Source organism: Malurus melanocephalus, unplaced genomic scaffold (assembly GCF_030028575.1).
Source record: "Malurus melanocephalus ecotype Western Australia unplaced genomic scaffold, MMel_1.1 scaffold_507, whole genome shotgun sequence".
In the NCBI taxonomy this organism is placed as follows: Eukaryota; Metazoa; Chordata; class Aves; order Passeriformes; family Maluridae; genus Malurus; species Malurus melanocephalus.
Window position 1 is genome coordinate 150,911 of NW_026623739.1, and position 11,497 is coordinate 162,407.

At 37.4% G+C, this 11,497-nt stretch overlaps 1 protein-coding gene across 1 annotated transcript in view; it reads right to left on the reverse strand.

The window, feature by feature from the left end:
- The window catches only part of CCDC180 (coiled-coil domain containing 180), a 30,198-nt gene extending 19,569 nt beyond the window's left edge, over positions 1-10,629 (reverse strand). The window contains exons 1-16 of the mRNA XM_057381364.1: positions 10,454-10,629; positions 9,558-9,640; positions 8,179-8,288; positions 7,962-8,090; positions 7,700-7,810; positions 6,893-6,988; positions 6,495-6,658; positions 6,214-6,333; positions 5,453-5,532; positions 4,665-4,753; positions 4,289-4,408; positions 3,478-3,651; positions 2,835-2,950; positions 1,468-1,594; positions 969-1,032; positions 104-336 (exon numbers count right to left, since the gene is read on the reverse strand). Of these exons, the coding sequence (XP_057237347.1) occupies positions 104-336; positions 969-1,032; positions 1,468-1,594; positions 2,835-2,950; positions 3,478-3,651; positions 4,289-4,408; positions 4,665-4,753; positions 5,453-5,532; positions 6,214-6,333; positions 6,495-6,658; positions 6,893-6,988; positions 7,700-7,810; positions 7,962-8,090; positions 8,179-8,288; positions 9,558-9,640; positions 10,454-10,602 (1,965 nt within the window). The 5' untranslated portion in view covers positions 10,603-10,629. The remainder of the gene's footprint in view (positions 1-103; positions 337-968; positions 1,033-1,467; positions 1,595-2,834; positions 2,951-3,477; positions 3,652-4,288; positions 4,409-4,664; positions 4,754-5,452; positions 5,533-6,213; positions 6,334-6,494; positions 6,659-6,892; positions 6,989-7,699; positions 7,811-7,961; positions 8,091-8,178; positions 8,289-9,557; positions 9,641-10,453) is intronic.
- Positions 10,630-11,497: the final 868 nt, after the last annotated feature.

The following is an 11,497-nucleotide window of genomic DNA, read 5'->3' on the forward strand; positions in this document are numbered from 1 at the left end:
CAAAGAAGGACTTTCTATTCATTCTCAGTGAAAAAACTTCCTTTTCCTCCTTATTTTGAACAAGACTGCCCTCACTTTCAAACTTACCCTCTTGTTCACTTACCTGCGTAATGCTTATTCCCTGCTCTGCATGCTCAGTTTCTTCACTTTTATGAGGAATACTGTCCTCATTTTCCTCTTCCTCTGTTTCTTCAATTTCCTGTGCCAAGATCATCTGATTCTCAGTTGAATTTGTTTCTCCAGCTGATGTTTGACAACTCTCCCTATCTTCTGGCACTGGTTGATAGAAGTCATTGTCCTGCTCTGCTCTGGGCTGGGATGACTCCACTTCGAGCCCTGGGGGCAATTTTGGATGCCACAATTTCAGAAAGRTGTAAAGCTAYTAGAGAATGCCCAAACRAGGGACRTAGAGATGGTGAAGRGTCTGCAGGGGAAACCATACAAAGAGTGGCTGAGGGCACTTGGTCTGTTCAGCTGYAGCAGAGGAGACTGAGGTCACACCTCACTGACAGCTCCTCTCAAGGGCAGCAGAGGGGCAGCTTTGATCTCTGCTCTCTGTTACTAGGGACAGGACCTAAGGAATGGCTGCAGCTGTGCTGAGGGAGGATTAGACTGGATATTAGGAAAAGGTTTTTCTCTCAGAGGATGGTCAGCCACTGAACAAGCTCCCCAGGGAATGGTCACAGTCCCAAGGCTGCTAGAACTCAAGGAAGGTTTGGATAATGCTCTSAGGCACAGRATRGGATTGTTGGGCAGCTCTGTGYAGGGCCAAGAGCTGGATWTTTTCATGATCCCTATGGGTKCTTTCCAACTCAGGATATTGTACRATTTTCCTCTCCTTCCTCACACAACGCCCGCAGCTTGCTGCTCCACCTGATGTTCAGCTTCAGAAGCCTCAACTTGTTATTTACAGTTAAAGCAGAGTTCTACTGGTTACAATCCAAAGAAAAACAACCAAGCAAAAATACCTKTTTGGACTGTTGACGTATCACTTTGATCTTGAACTGTGAAGTCTATCTTACTTTCCAAGTTCTAAAAGCAAAACAACAACAAAAAACACCAACCACACCATTTTAAAATACGGATTTGCTTTCTTATAAGAAAGAATAAGAAATCCATGTCCCTTCTCAAAGTGCATCTTATTTCAGTAAGATATGATAGTTTTGAATAGATAATTTACCATCTAAAAAAAACTGTAACACCCAAATTGATTAATATAATTCTGTTACCTTGCAGTTTTCTGTTCAAAAGGCAAATGGATTTGCTAAAATGCCATTTGTAGCAAGGACAGAGTTAAAAGTGTGGGACTGAGAAATGTTTTGATTTCCCCCGTTACTTCTGCTGAAAGCACTTTATTCAATGGCTGAAACAATACTTCAATGTTGTTTATATAATCTAGATTTTTTTCTCTAAAGTGAAATATTAGTACACCAGAAAGGTTTAAAAGAGAACAAATTTTCTTTTTACCGGTTTGAAGACTTCCTTCACATTAAAATGCTGGCTGATAGATATGCTATAAGAAATCAATTCCTGCCAAATAGCTTCTGGGTAACCCATTACTTCATCCATTACAACTTGATTGAGTGCCTCATTCCTGTCAAATTTAAGGTCTGTTTAAGAGACTTGAGTATATACAGAAAGAAAATAAAGTGTAACTACAGTGCCTTTAAATCTAAATCTAATTTTCTGATCAATCTTATAAAATCTTTAGGTTAAACTTTGCTGTTGATCTGTTTATATTGAATCACATATTGGCTTGTTAGAGATTAGTTCGTTACAAATATATAAATACACAAAAGAAATATGCATAATAAAACCTTTCACATCCTTCCTTTTGGATGGAGARCTACTCAAACACTCCACTTACACAAGAGAGATCAAATTAATGTCTTCTATGTTAATTCTGCACCATGCTCAGCTGTAATTGAGCCTTCCTGGTTTACTTTCATTTTACTTGAAAATAAAAAGTAGTGGTTCAAGCTGAGTCATGATTCAAGAAAAATCAATGTRCACACTTGTTTTCATTTACATTTGCTTTGTCTCCTAAACAAAGATAATTACGGGGAATTTATGTATGTGTACAAATGTTCGGATAGRTTACATTCCATCTCTGCAACCTGGCATTGTATTTTCACTTGGTCTGTTACTTCTGTCTTTTTTTTTTAATTGTTTGACTGTAACCCACAGCTCTAACCACAATCTCACTATGAGGTGTGTGCATCTGCCCCTCAGGTTCATATTGCTCTTCTAATGGGCCTCTGATCTAACAGACAGAAAARACCTCCTGGGTGTGAGAACAGAGCTGCTTCCTCTGAGGCTTCACATCTGCTGCTAAGATCTTTAGCAATGAGAGTGGTATTGTATCAATTTTTATATGGTTTTTAAAGCTGCAGATGCSTAATCATGAGAAAGGTAATAGAGAGCTTACCAAAATAAATACTTTGGCTATCTTAAAAGATATTAGTCCTTGCAACTTTGAACAAGATSAAGTCTGTGAGCACAGAGGTGATAGTGCTGACCAACTTCTGATTCCTATGATTCAAGAATCTGAACTACKACTTTTACCTTCTAAATAAGAAGGATGTAATGGCATGCAAAGTAATACTGATGTGGTAGAGTTTTTGAACTATACCAGTCTTCCTTTGTCATATTCCTAAACTGTGGGTATTTTTTGCAGTAACCCTGTTCAACAATATGTACATTATTTTACATTYTTACAWGAAGTCAAAAGCAGTCCTTTTCCAYACCTTCACAGGACAGCACAAACAAGGCCTAAGCAGCACAAGCAATGTTAGAATATACTTTACTTTTAAAGTTTACTATACAATTCATACCTATTTCTAATTTCATCTAAAGAAGAAAGGGCGTTCTCCAAATACACGTTTAAATCTTCTTCAGAGCTTGCCGTTTTAATTTTTTTCAAAATTATATCCAGATCGTCTTTCATCATCTAAGGCAYACAAAAAGCTAGTAAAAATGGTTTAGTATATAGTAAAATCTCCATAACCATATAGCATTCAAGTAATTAAATTATGTACATATATTCTACACCAAGGAGGGAAGCTACCTTCCCAAGGAGGGAAGCTACCTCTTCATGACCTATGAAGATCTTCCTAGATAACGAACATCTCTGACATTGCCACCCCAAGCTGCTTGTTGTAACTATGAGAACTTGAYATCCAACCAGACTCTATACCAGCAMAASATCTAATMATAGCAACTTSCAGACACTTTATACAGAWAGCAACAGTGATCTTTATCACTGTTGTCATATCAAGAYAGGACTGTCCATTCAGCATGAATCAAGCAGTTAGCAAAAATGCACTTCACTGAATAAAAATGAAAAGTAGAAATTCCAATAAAAAAGTCAGAGATGACATTTTTAATTTACAGCAGGTATTCTGAATTCCAGAAGATTCTTTGCATTAAGAAGTCCTTTCTTTACATCATTCCACATTCTTGTTTTTATGTTTATACCTGTATTATGTTATCCTGTTCCCATCTGTATTCATCTACTTTCTTCTGAAGTACAYCTTCCTGATGGGACAGTTGGAGTTGATGGAAATCCCAGAGCTCCATGGCCTCCTGAAAATAGCTGTACAAGTCTTGACAATGCTGCTCRTGCCATTTAGCCATCTCCTTAAAATCACTCTAAAGAAAAACATTCAAGTGAACAAACTATTTTTAAATCGCTGAAGGGTGAAATGAATAAGTGGATATGGAACATGATAAAAGGTTGCCTAGAATTACACGACAGGTATTCAACAGTGTCTTCTACCTGGAGAGTGAAAAAAAGGTCCAAGTAAACTGAGTAACAATGTGGTAGACTCTTATTCTACAAGTTGAGAGAATCAAAACTTCTGTTTATTCTGCCACCATAAAGCACAGAATCACATTCCACAATCTAACMCTTTAGGAACAACTGCCCAGTCATTATTGTGTACAGAATCAGAAAAGATCAGATTGGAAGAAATTYGGGAGATCATTTAAATCTATTCCTCTGCATTTAGGCAGACTGGGCCACATGTCATTCATCTGTATCATATATATTTCAGATACAAATCATAGTAAAAATATATGTATTTATATTACAAATAATAAACACAATGATAACAAACTATTAGGTGTCAATCAAACCAAACTTTGTTTCTTTGTAGTGTTTAGTCACGCTATGGACCTCTTTCTAATGTAGCATCAATACCTCATGATGCAGAAGGCATTGCAGATGGGAACGCAGGAAGAACAGACTAATCCCAGGGAGTAATAAAAATAAATTTAATAAACGTACATCCATGTTCTCCAGTTCCTCTTCAAACCTATGTTTTAGATTCTCAGTCATCTGAAGCATGTCAGAATGCACTRTTTCAACATCTTCTGCTGTGCAAATGTTCATATCCAACAGGCTCATCTAAATGAAAAGAATGGCAAATTATTGACATGYATATAACAAATATTGCATGGCTTTCAGAGAGCATGGTTAAACGTAGTGTTTCTTTTCTTCTGAAACCAAATGCATGGTTTAACAGAATAAGACAGAGGGTAAAAAATAATTTCACTTGTTATCTCAATGTTTGGTGGATCCTCAAACACATTTTACTGTAATGACATATTATACCATGGCTACCAACAACGCTTCCAAAAATTCCCAAAGCTGTGACACTCACCTTGCAAACCTGCGCTTTTTCCTCACATTTGCCCTGGACCAGCTCATACTGGATGCGCATTTTCTCCACACACTCCACATTATGGGCGTCTGAACGAGATGGAACAGACCATGGTAAAGATTCCCATATTTCACAGTGCAGTGTGAAATCAAAACATGACAGAGGCCCTGTGCTGAATCTCAGCATAGTGAACAGATTCCAGCAGTGTCTGCCACCTGTGAGACACTGCAAACCAATCAAATAAGATGTTTTAATACAAATCTGTTTATCATTATGCTTAAAAGTAGCAAGTTATTTACAATTATTTACAAATTGAAGAATTTACCAACTTCTTTGCTAYTCTACAGGCTACAAACATCACAGCAGGATGTGCTATGGAGCAAGACAACGCAGAGACACAGACGGAAGGCACACTACAGGTCTTGGAGAAAGGAAGCATCTCCAATACTTCCCCACTTCTTCTCCAAGAGGAGAAAAGAATTATTTTTGTATGACTGAGAACTGATCCATGTCAAAATTAACCTTCTCCCAGATTAATTATAACCAATCCAGYTCCTGATAGATCTCACCATACACAAGTGTTTGTTCTGGCCAAAGGGAAGTGATGCCACAGACAGCTTCTTTGGGTCCAACTGCAAGCTCAAAACAACTGAGAAGGTATGTGAAAAAATGGAACAAAGAATAAAGCAAACATACACTCTCAAAGCAAATGTCTGCCTCACTGTTGTCTGGAAAAAAAAGAAAGTATTGCTTGAATTGTAGACYGTTTTCATGATTTTCCAACTTACCTATACTTTTGTTTAAATCCTCCAGAGTTTGGTACCATTCACTTATCTCAGATTTTGTTTGTGTTGGAGGAAACAAGGTGCTATCAAAGGAGGAAACAAGAATCAGGTATCTTAAAATACAAAKGAGTCAGTACTAAAAATATAAAATTATGAATCAGAGTATCCATACCACTGTGCTTCATTTTATTTACAGCCATTTCAGCAACAAAAATAAACCAAAGAGACTGTTGTTGTTCAAGGCCAACAATTTACTGCCTGACAAGGAACTAACTGTTATCTATCTTGTTTCTACAGCCATTGTTAAAAAAGTCCCTGTAAAAATTGTAATGCATTGCACCCAAAAATGCTTCTTGTTKTCACAATGGATATTCAAACATATCAGTGTTAGATTTCCATCCAGAGTCCTCTTAATTTTTCACACAAATTAAATCCCATGGAGAAACAATACCTTGAAAAAAGCACGAACTTCTAGTTCTCCATCCATCTTTGTCTGCCCATTTCTACCACGTTTCAATGTCAGTAAGATTTACTTTCACAYTCCTACATTTTCATCCCTCGATCACCACCTCTTTAGTGCAGCTGGTGAATCGAAAACCAAGAGTGCATTTTTCCATTGAAAAGAGCTACATAAAAATAGGTTTAAACCCCATCTTACAGCTGAATTTAACAATCACATAGTGACAAGAAGCAAAGTGCATATTGTAGACAATTAACTCCAGAAAGAATTGTTTTCCTTAATGCTATACCCTCTTTTGCCATACCCAATGTGCTCCAAAACCCTCAATCTCTGTTCACTAAGTACAATCTGCTTCTTTATCATATCTTCCATTTCCATTTTCACAGCTGGGGGATTCTGTATTTCTTCACTTGCCATAAATTCTCTGCAGGATGGAAAAATAATATGTATAAAGGAAACATGATATATGTGATATCATACGTATAAGGAAAAAACGAGAAAGTATTACTGTTTGCAGAAACCACAAGTGAACACTAGTCATTTTGTGTTATTCAATTTTCAAAATAAGATTGCAAAATTTCTGACCTGAAACTCTGAATGACACAGTTTTTTTGTATGAGCTTCCAATCCTTGACTCTCTCTTGCCACTTCAGTTGATGTATTTTTTCCTTCTCAAGCTCTGATTTCATTAGATTAAAGAGCAGCTTGGCAGTTGCCCTTTCATTACCCAACAGTGCTCTGTTTATATCCTGTGCATTAAAAAATAAAACCAGAAGTAGAAGCAGCATACAACATGCAAAAAAAAAAAGCATCTTCCATGCAAAATGAGGATAAAAAGAACACAAAAAAAAGATAAAAAATGCCCTACAAAGTAGAAATAYCTTCTATATTTCAGTGATTGATAGGTAGAGAAAATGAATTTCAGTTGGAAAAAAATATGTTCTGGGAATATTCTGCTATCTTGCTGCAGCTAAAACATTTACCATGGCCTTATCGTTAATGAGCTTGTGAACATCCWCTGCCAAGAAGAAGGAAATTTCCTCCAGTTTCACAGTATATTTGGTCAGTACATCTGCTATCTGTGCAATAAAAAAATCAAGAAAAGCAACAACAAAAAGTATAACTCAAATGTCAGTTTTCCAAGTTAAAAAATTACATGAACAAGACAATTTTTTCCATTAAAATGAATTTAATGCGCTGATATACAGATTGAGAAGTAAATTTTAAAATATTAATCTTAATTTTCTTAAAGACTGATCTTTTAAAAATAATTCATACAAACAGCAACTAAAACATTGCACTTTGTTACTACTCAACTGGTTTCTCTTTAATATAATTGAATGCTCTGCAGACAGRCTGCAATATGAATTTAAAAATCACACCAACTTTCTTTCAAATATCTCAAAGAAATCCACCAGTGCTTGTTTTAAGTGAACACAATATTTAAGCCAATGTGGCCATCTCTGGCATTTCTCATTACTAATCCAACCAAAAGGTTACTGGTGATACTCTTGGACCTACTGATCATACCCACATTACAAAGAGAGGTGAATTTGRCACAGGAAGAGCAAACAACTTTCGTTTGCCTACAAGTATAATGCAGCAATGATCTACCCATTTTTTTATCCAAATGTTTACTGTGATGTCCAATGAGTTTTAAAGGTTAGGCAGAAGAYTACACATCTGACCTCTGACTCCTGYAGAAACAAGCTACTCTTTGCTCTGCATCCAGCATTATCAGCAAATAATAATCTTCTGTTTAAGTATCAGTTTTTAAGACTGCAGCTCACTTTAACAGCTCGACTCCTTTCRATCTCCTTCAGGGATTCATCCACTGCCCTAACCCACTTCTTTCTGTTTGAGGATTCCTGKTGGATCATACTCCACAGTTTTTCCAAACCCTGCAATAAAAATCTACTCTCAATCYCACTGAAAAGTGAATATTAAAAAAAAAAATTAAAAAGGAAAGAAAGAACAACTTAGAACTCCAGAGAGCCATAAGATGTTACACAGGTGAAACTGAAGGTGAGCCAATGCTCTGAGCTGCCTTACTTCAAATGAGAAACCTTCCAAAGCCATRTCAGATGCAATTTTTTCAAAGAGAAGTTCACTCTTTTCATCTGATTTCATCACTTTTAGCTGAAGGAATTCTTGAAGCTTCAAAACAGAGGCTTCCATCTCCTRAAATGGTAAGCGTGATCATTTGAATATTTGGCCCTGACCATAGAAGGGCACGCTAGACACTCTGGATTAAAAAATCCCGCATTACCCTGCCAATACAGTCCAGCTCCTGCTGCATTTCGAACACTGCTCGATCGTGACGCTGTTGCCGCTGTTCTGCCAGGTACCTCAATGTATCACTGCTTGTTTCCTCAGGAACTGCCAGGAAAGAAAWGAGAATACTAAAGCCTGGAAGTGTTGCTGCTGTACATGGGACACATGAACAATAAATTCCTAAATCTACACTATGACTGCTGTAGTTTGTGCAGTTCTTACAACATGCAACTTTCCATGGGAAATGAAATCTTAGCAAATGAAGGTTAAAAATACTAGAGTGTAATTTAACATTTCCTTAATAACTTCTGATTTTCAGAAGGATAATAGCATGAAACTATCAACTAAGTTCAAGTATGACGTAAAAAAATTGCATCATTTCAGGAAGGAGGTCTGCTTACACCAGAACTGGAATTAATCATCCAAACATAACCTGTGATTGACTGACTGTTTTTTTTAGGACCATTTTTTTTCTATTAGAAGACTCTTCATCTTCAAAATTACATATAAATCATCAAAAATATTTCTGATCTTGATTTTTCTCGTGGTTCCACGAGAAAGAGTGCACACTTGGGTGTAACCAATGTGGGTGTAGATCCTACTCCCCTCTATGTCATTTTCTGATGAACTGTTAATGATGGGTTCTTTGCAGTGCACACCCAATCCCCCTGGATACAAGCTGGGTGTTAAAATGAGAAGAGGCAAACCCTGCAAGCTGGAGCAGTGTTTCTTTATCTTTACCAGGATAACTTTACAAAGCCAGGGAAAGAGCAGCACCACACATCCTAAGYGGCTCATCCCTGCTAATGGGCCAAAATAAACAGAATATGCACCAGCAGAACAGGCAGCTGGTACGACTATCACAGACTCRAAAAATATTCTATGACTCATGGGATTACATCATTCCATTGCAAAACTCCCTGCCCTGGGGGATGTACCACCTGAACCCCACCACATATAATCCGGGCAGYTTGGAGATTTGGGACACCACCAACACTGGACATCCAGAGAAAGACTTGAACTTCCACAAGATCACCACTTTCGACAAGACTGCAACCATCACTTCCACAGGATTGCAATCACTGCTTAATCGGACCGCATCATCACCCTGACCAACAGAGTGCCAGGTTGTACTCTGACTTTTGTGATTTTAAGCCAGTTTTTCTATATCAGTGCATTTATTGTAATCTTTCTATTTAWTTGTAATTCTGATTTGAAATCTCTTGCAAGGTGTTTGTGTGGGGTTAWTTCCTCCTGCTGGTTTACTTTCCAACCAGCACAATTCCATACCTTGCTCAGCTAAAACCATTACATGTCCCATGTCTCCTATGAATGTAAATTCAAATGGATGRCATTAAGGGAAACTAGTTTTACCAACTACATCAGGTAGGCCTCTGACTTTCTCAGCTGAACTTTCATCTACATTTCGCCATGCCATTGAAAAAGGTGTAAGTTGCCTGAAAAAGAAAGAGAATGAAGTTATGATTTTGTACTAAATGGGCAAGAAGAGGGACTAACATAATGGCATAATTCATTTTAAKTGGCAAAATGTAACATTAAAGTGAACATATAATTCTAGCTTTAAAGAATATAATTCAAAGAATCAACGTTGCTCCTTCTGCAACAAATTGAAGCCTGGTACATCCCGACTTCAAATTTGCTATGATGGCATTAAAGCAATACATGCTAGATTTAGTACCTGTAAATTATAAAGACATATGCAATATCTCTAAAAGGTAAAAAGCTCTATGAACTCTTTTTAAAGAGAACCAACAAGAAATGTGGAAATAGCCTTTATCTACCCAGTGCTTTTCCCAGCAGCTTGGGCATTGTGTTTCTCCTTGGGGTCAATGAGAATCCATGTATCATTATTCAGCAGCTGGCTTAGGGTAAAAAGGAAAGATGTACTAGCTTTCATTCTTGTTCATTACATAATCTTTCACACCACCATGCAAATCATTTACTCAGAAATATAGCCTCAAAAATATTGTCAGACTGGGTGTACATCTAGGTTACTATTAGCAAGACAATTTCTTTTAAAAGGAAAGCCATACAATATGCCTGCTATTTCAAATATTAGTCTGTTAGCCTGCACTTCAACAGGCAGCAGTTCATTTYACTAAATTTACATTTGCCAAGGAGACAGTCTATTACAAGTCATTAGTGCTATGACCAAGAATTCAGGAGTTTCTAATTCCCAGCAGAAAACTGTCAATTTCATACCTATAGTCATGAATATATAAATGGGAATTTATATTTCTGTTCTCTACCTGTCTGATTGCGGCTTTTTTGTGAAGAAGTCACTGATGGGTGTTTTTGCAACACGTTTTTCCTGACTACATGGTAAAGGCATGGCACCAGCAAATCCTTCTGAATGCCCATCTAAAGTGCATCTTTTACTCTTCTTAGAGGACCTCATCTTCTTTCCTTCATCCAAACAGTGTGCTAAGTGAGCCTTCAAAGAATCATAATCACAATGATTAGAATTCCTTCAAACCTACTGAATGGAGAACAGCAACAAAATAATAAAAATAGCAGGGGAAAGACCACAGAAGAGAAAGGTAATATAATGAACCCTTATATGCCACATGTATAACCATTTTCATCTAAGGCTATTTTCAAAATGAAAAAAAAAGATCTTTTCCTCAGAGAGAAAAAGTAGAGAAACTGGATTGTGTTGCCTTGCTTACAATTACCAKAAAAGTCAACAGCAGAGTGAGAAATGCCTGAATCTGGCTAAATATGCCTYTAAATATTTTACTGCTGTTACTGCCTTTAGTTAATATAACCTGATATACAACAAACAGATGAAAACACATAYAGATGGACTAGAGAGCATATGTTGGAAATAACTCAATCACTTTCTACTAAAACAAACCAAAACCAGAAATGTTAAAAATWACCTGAGGTCACTTCAACAGCCAGCAAACCGACCAACACAACCAACTCCTGTCTTTTTCTCAATCCTTTTTTTACCTTGGCCTTGAAGATCTCATTACAGCCTTCCTCTGCAATCATGTCACACACACCCTATTGAGAACATATGGCTCATGGCAGCTGACTGCCAGGCCTGCTTCCAGAAGAAAAGGCAACTACAAACTGGGAGCCGAGAGGAGATACAATGTTTCAGTTGGAAAAGAGCCTTCATTGAATCATATAATCCCAGAATGGTTTGGGTAGGAAGGGACCTTACAGACAGACCATTTTTTTCCAACCCCCTGCAATGCGCAGGGACACCTTCCACTAAACCAGGCTGCTCCACAACCTGGCCTTGAACGCTTCCAGTATGGGGCAGCCAGAGCCTCTCGGAGCAC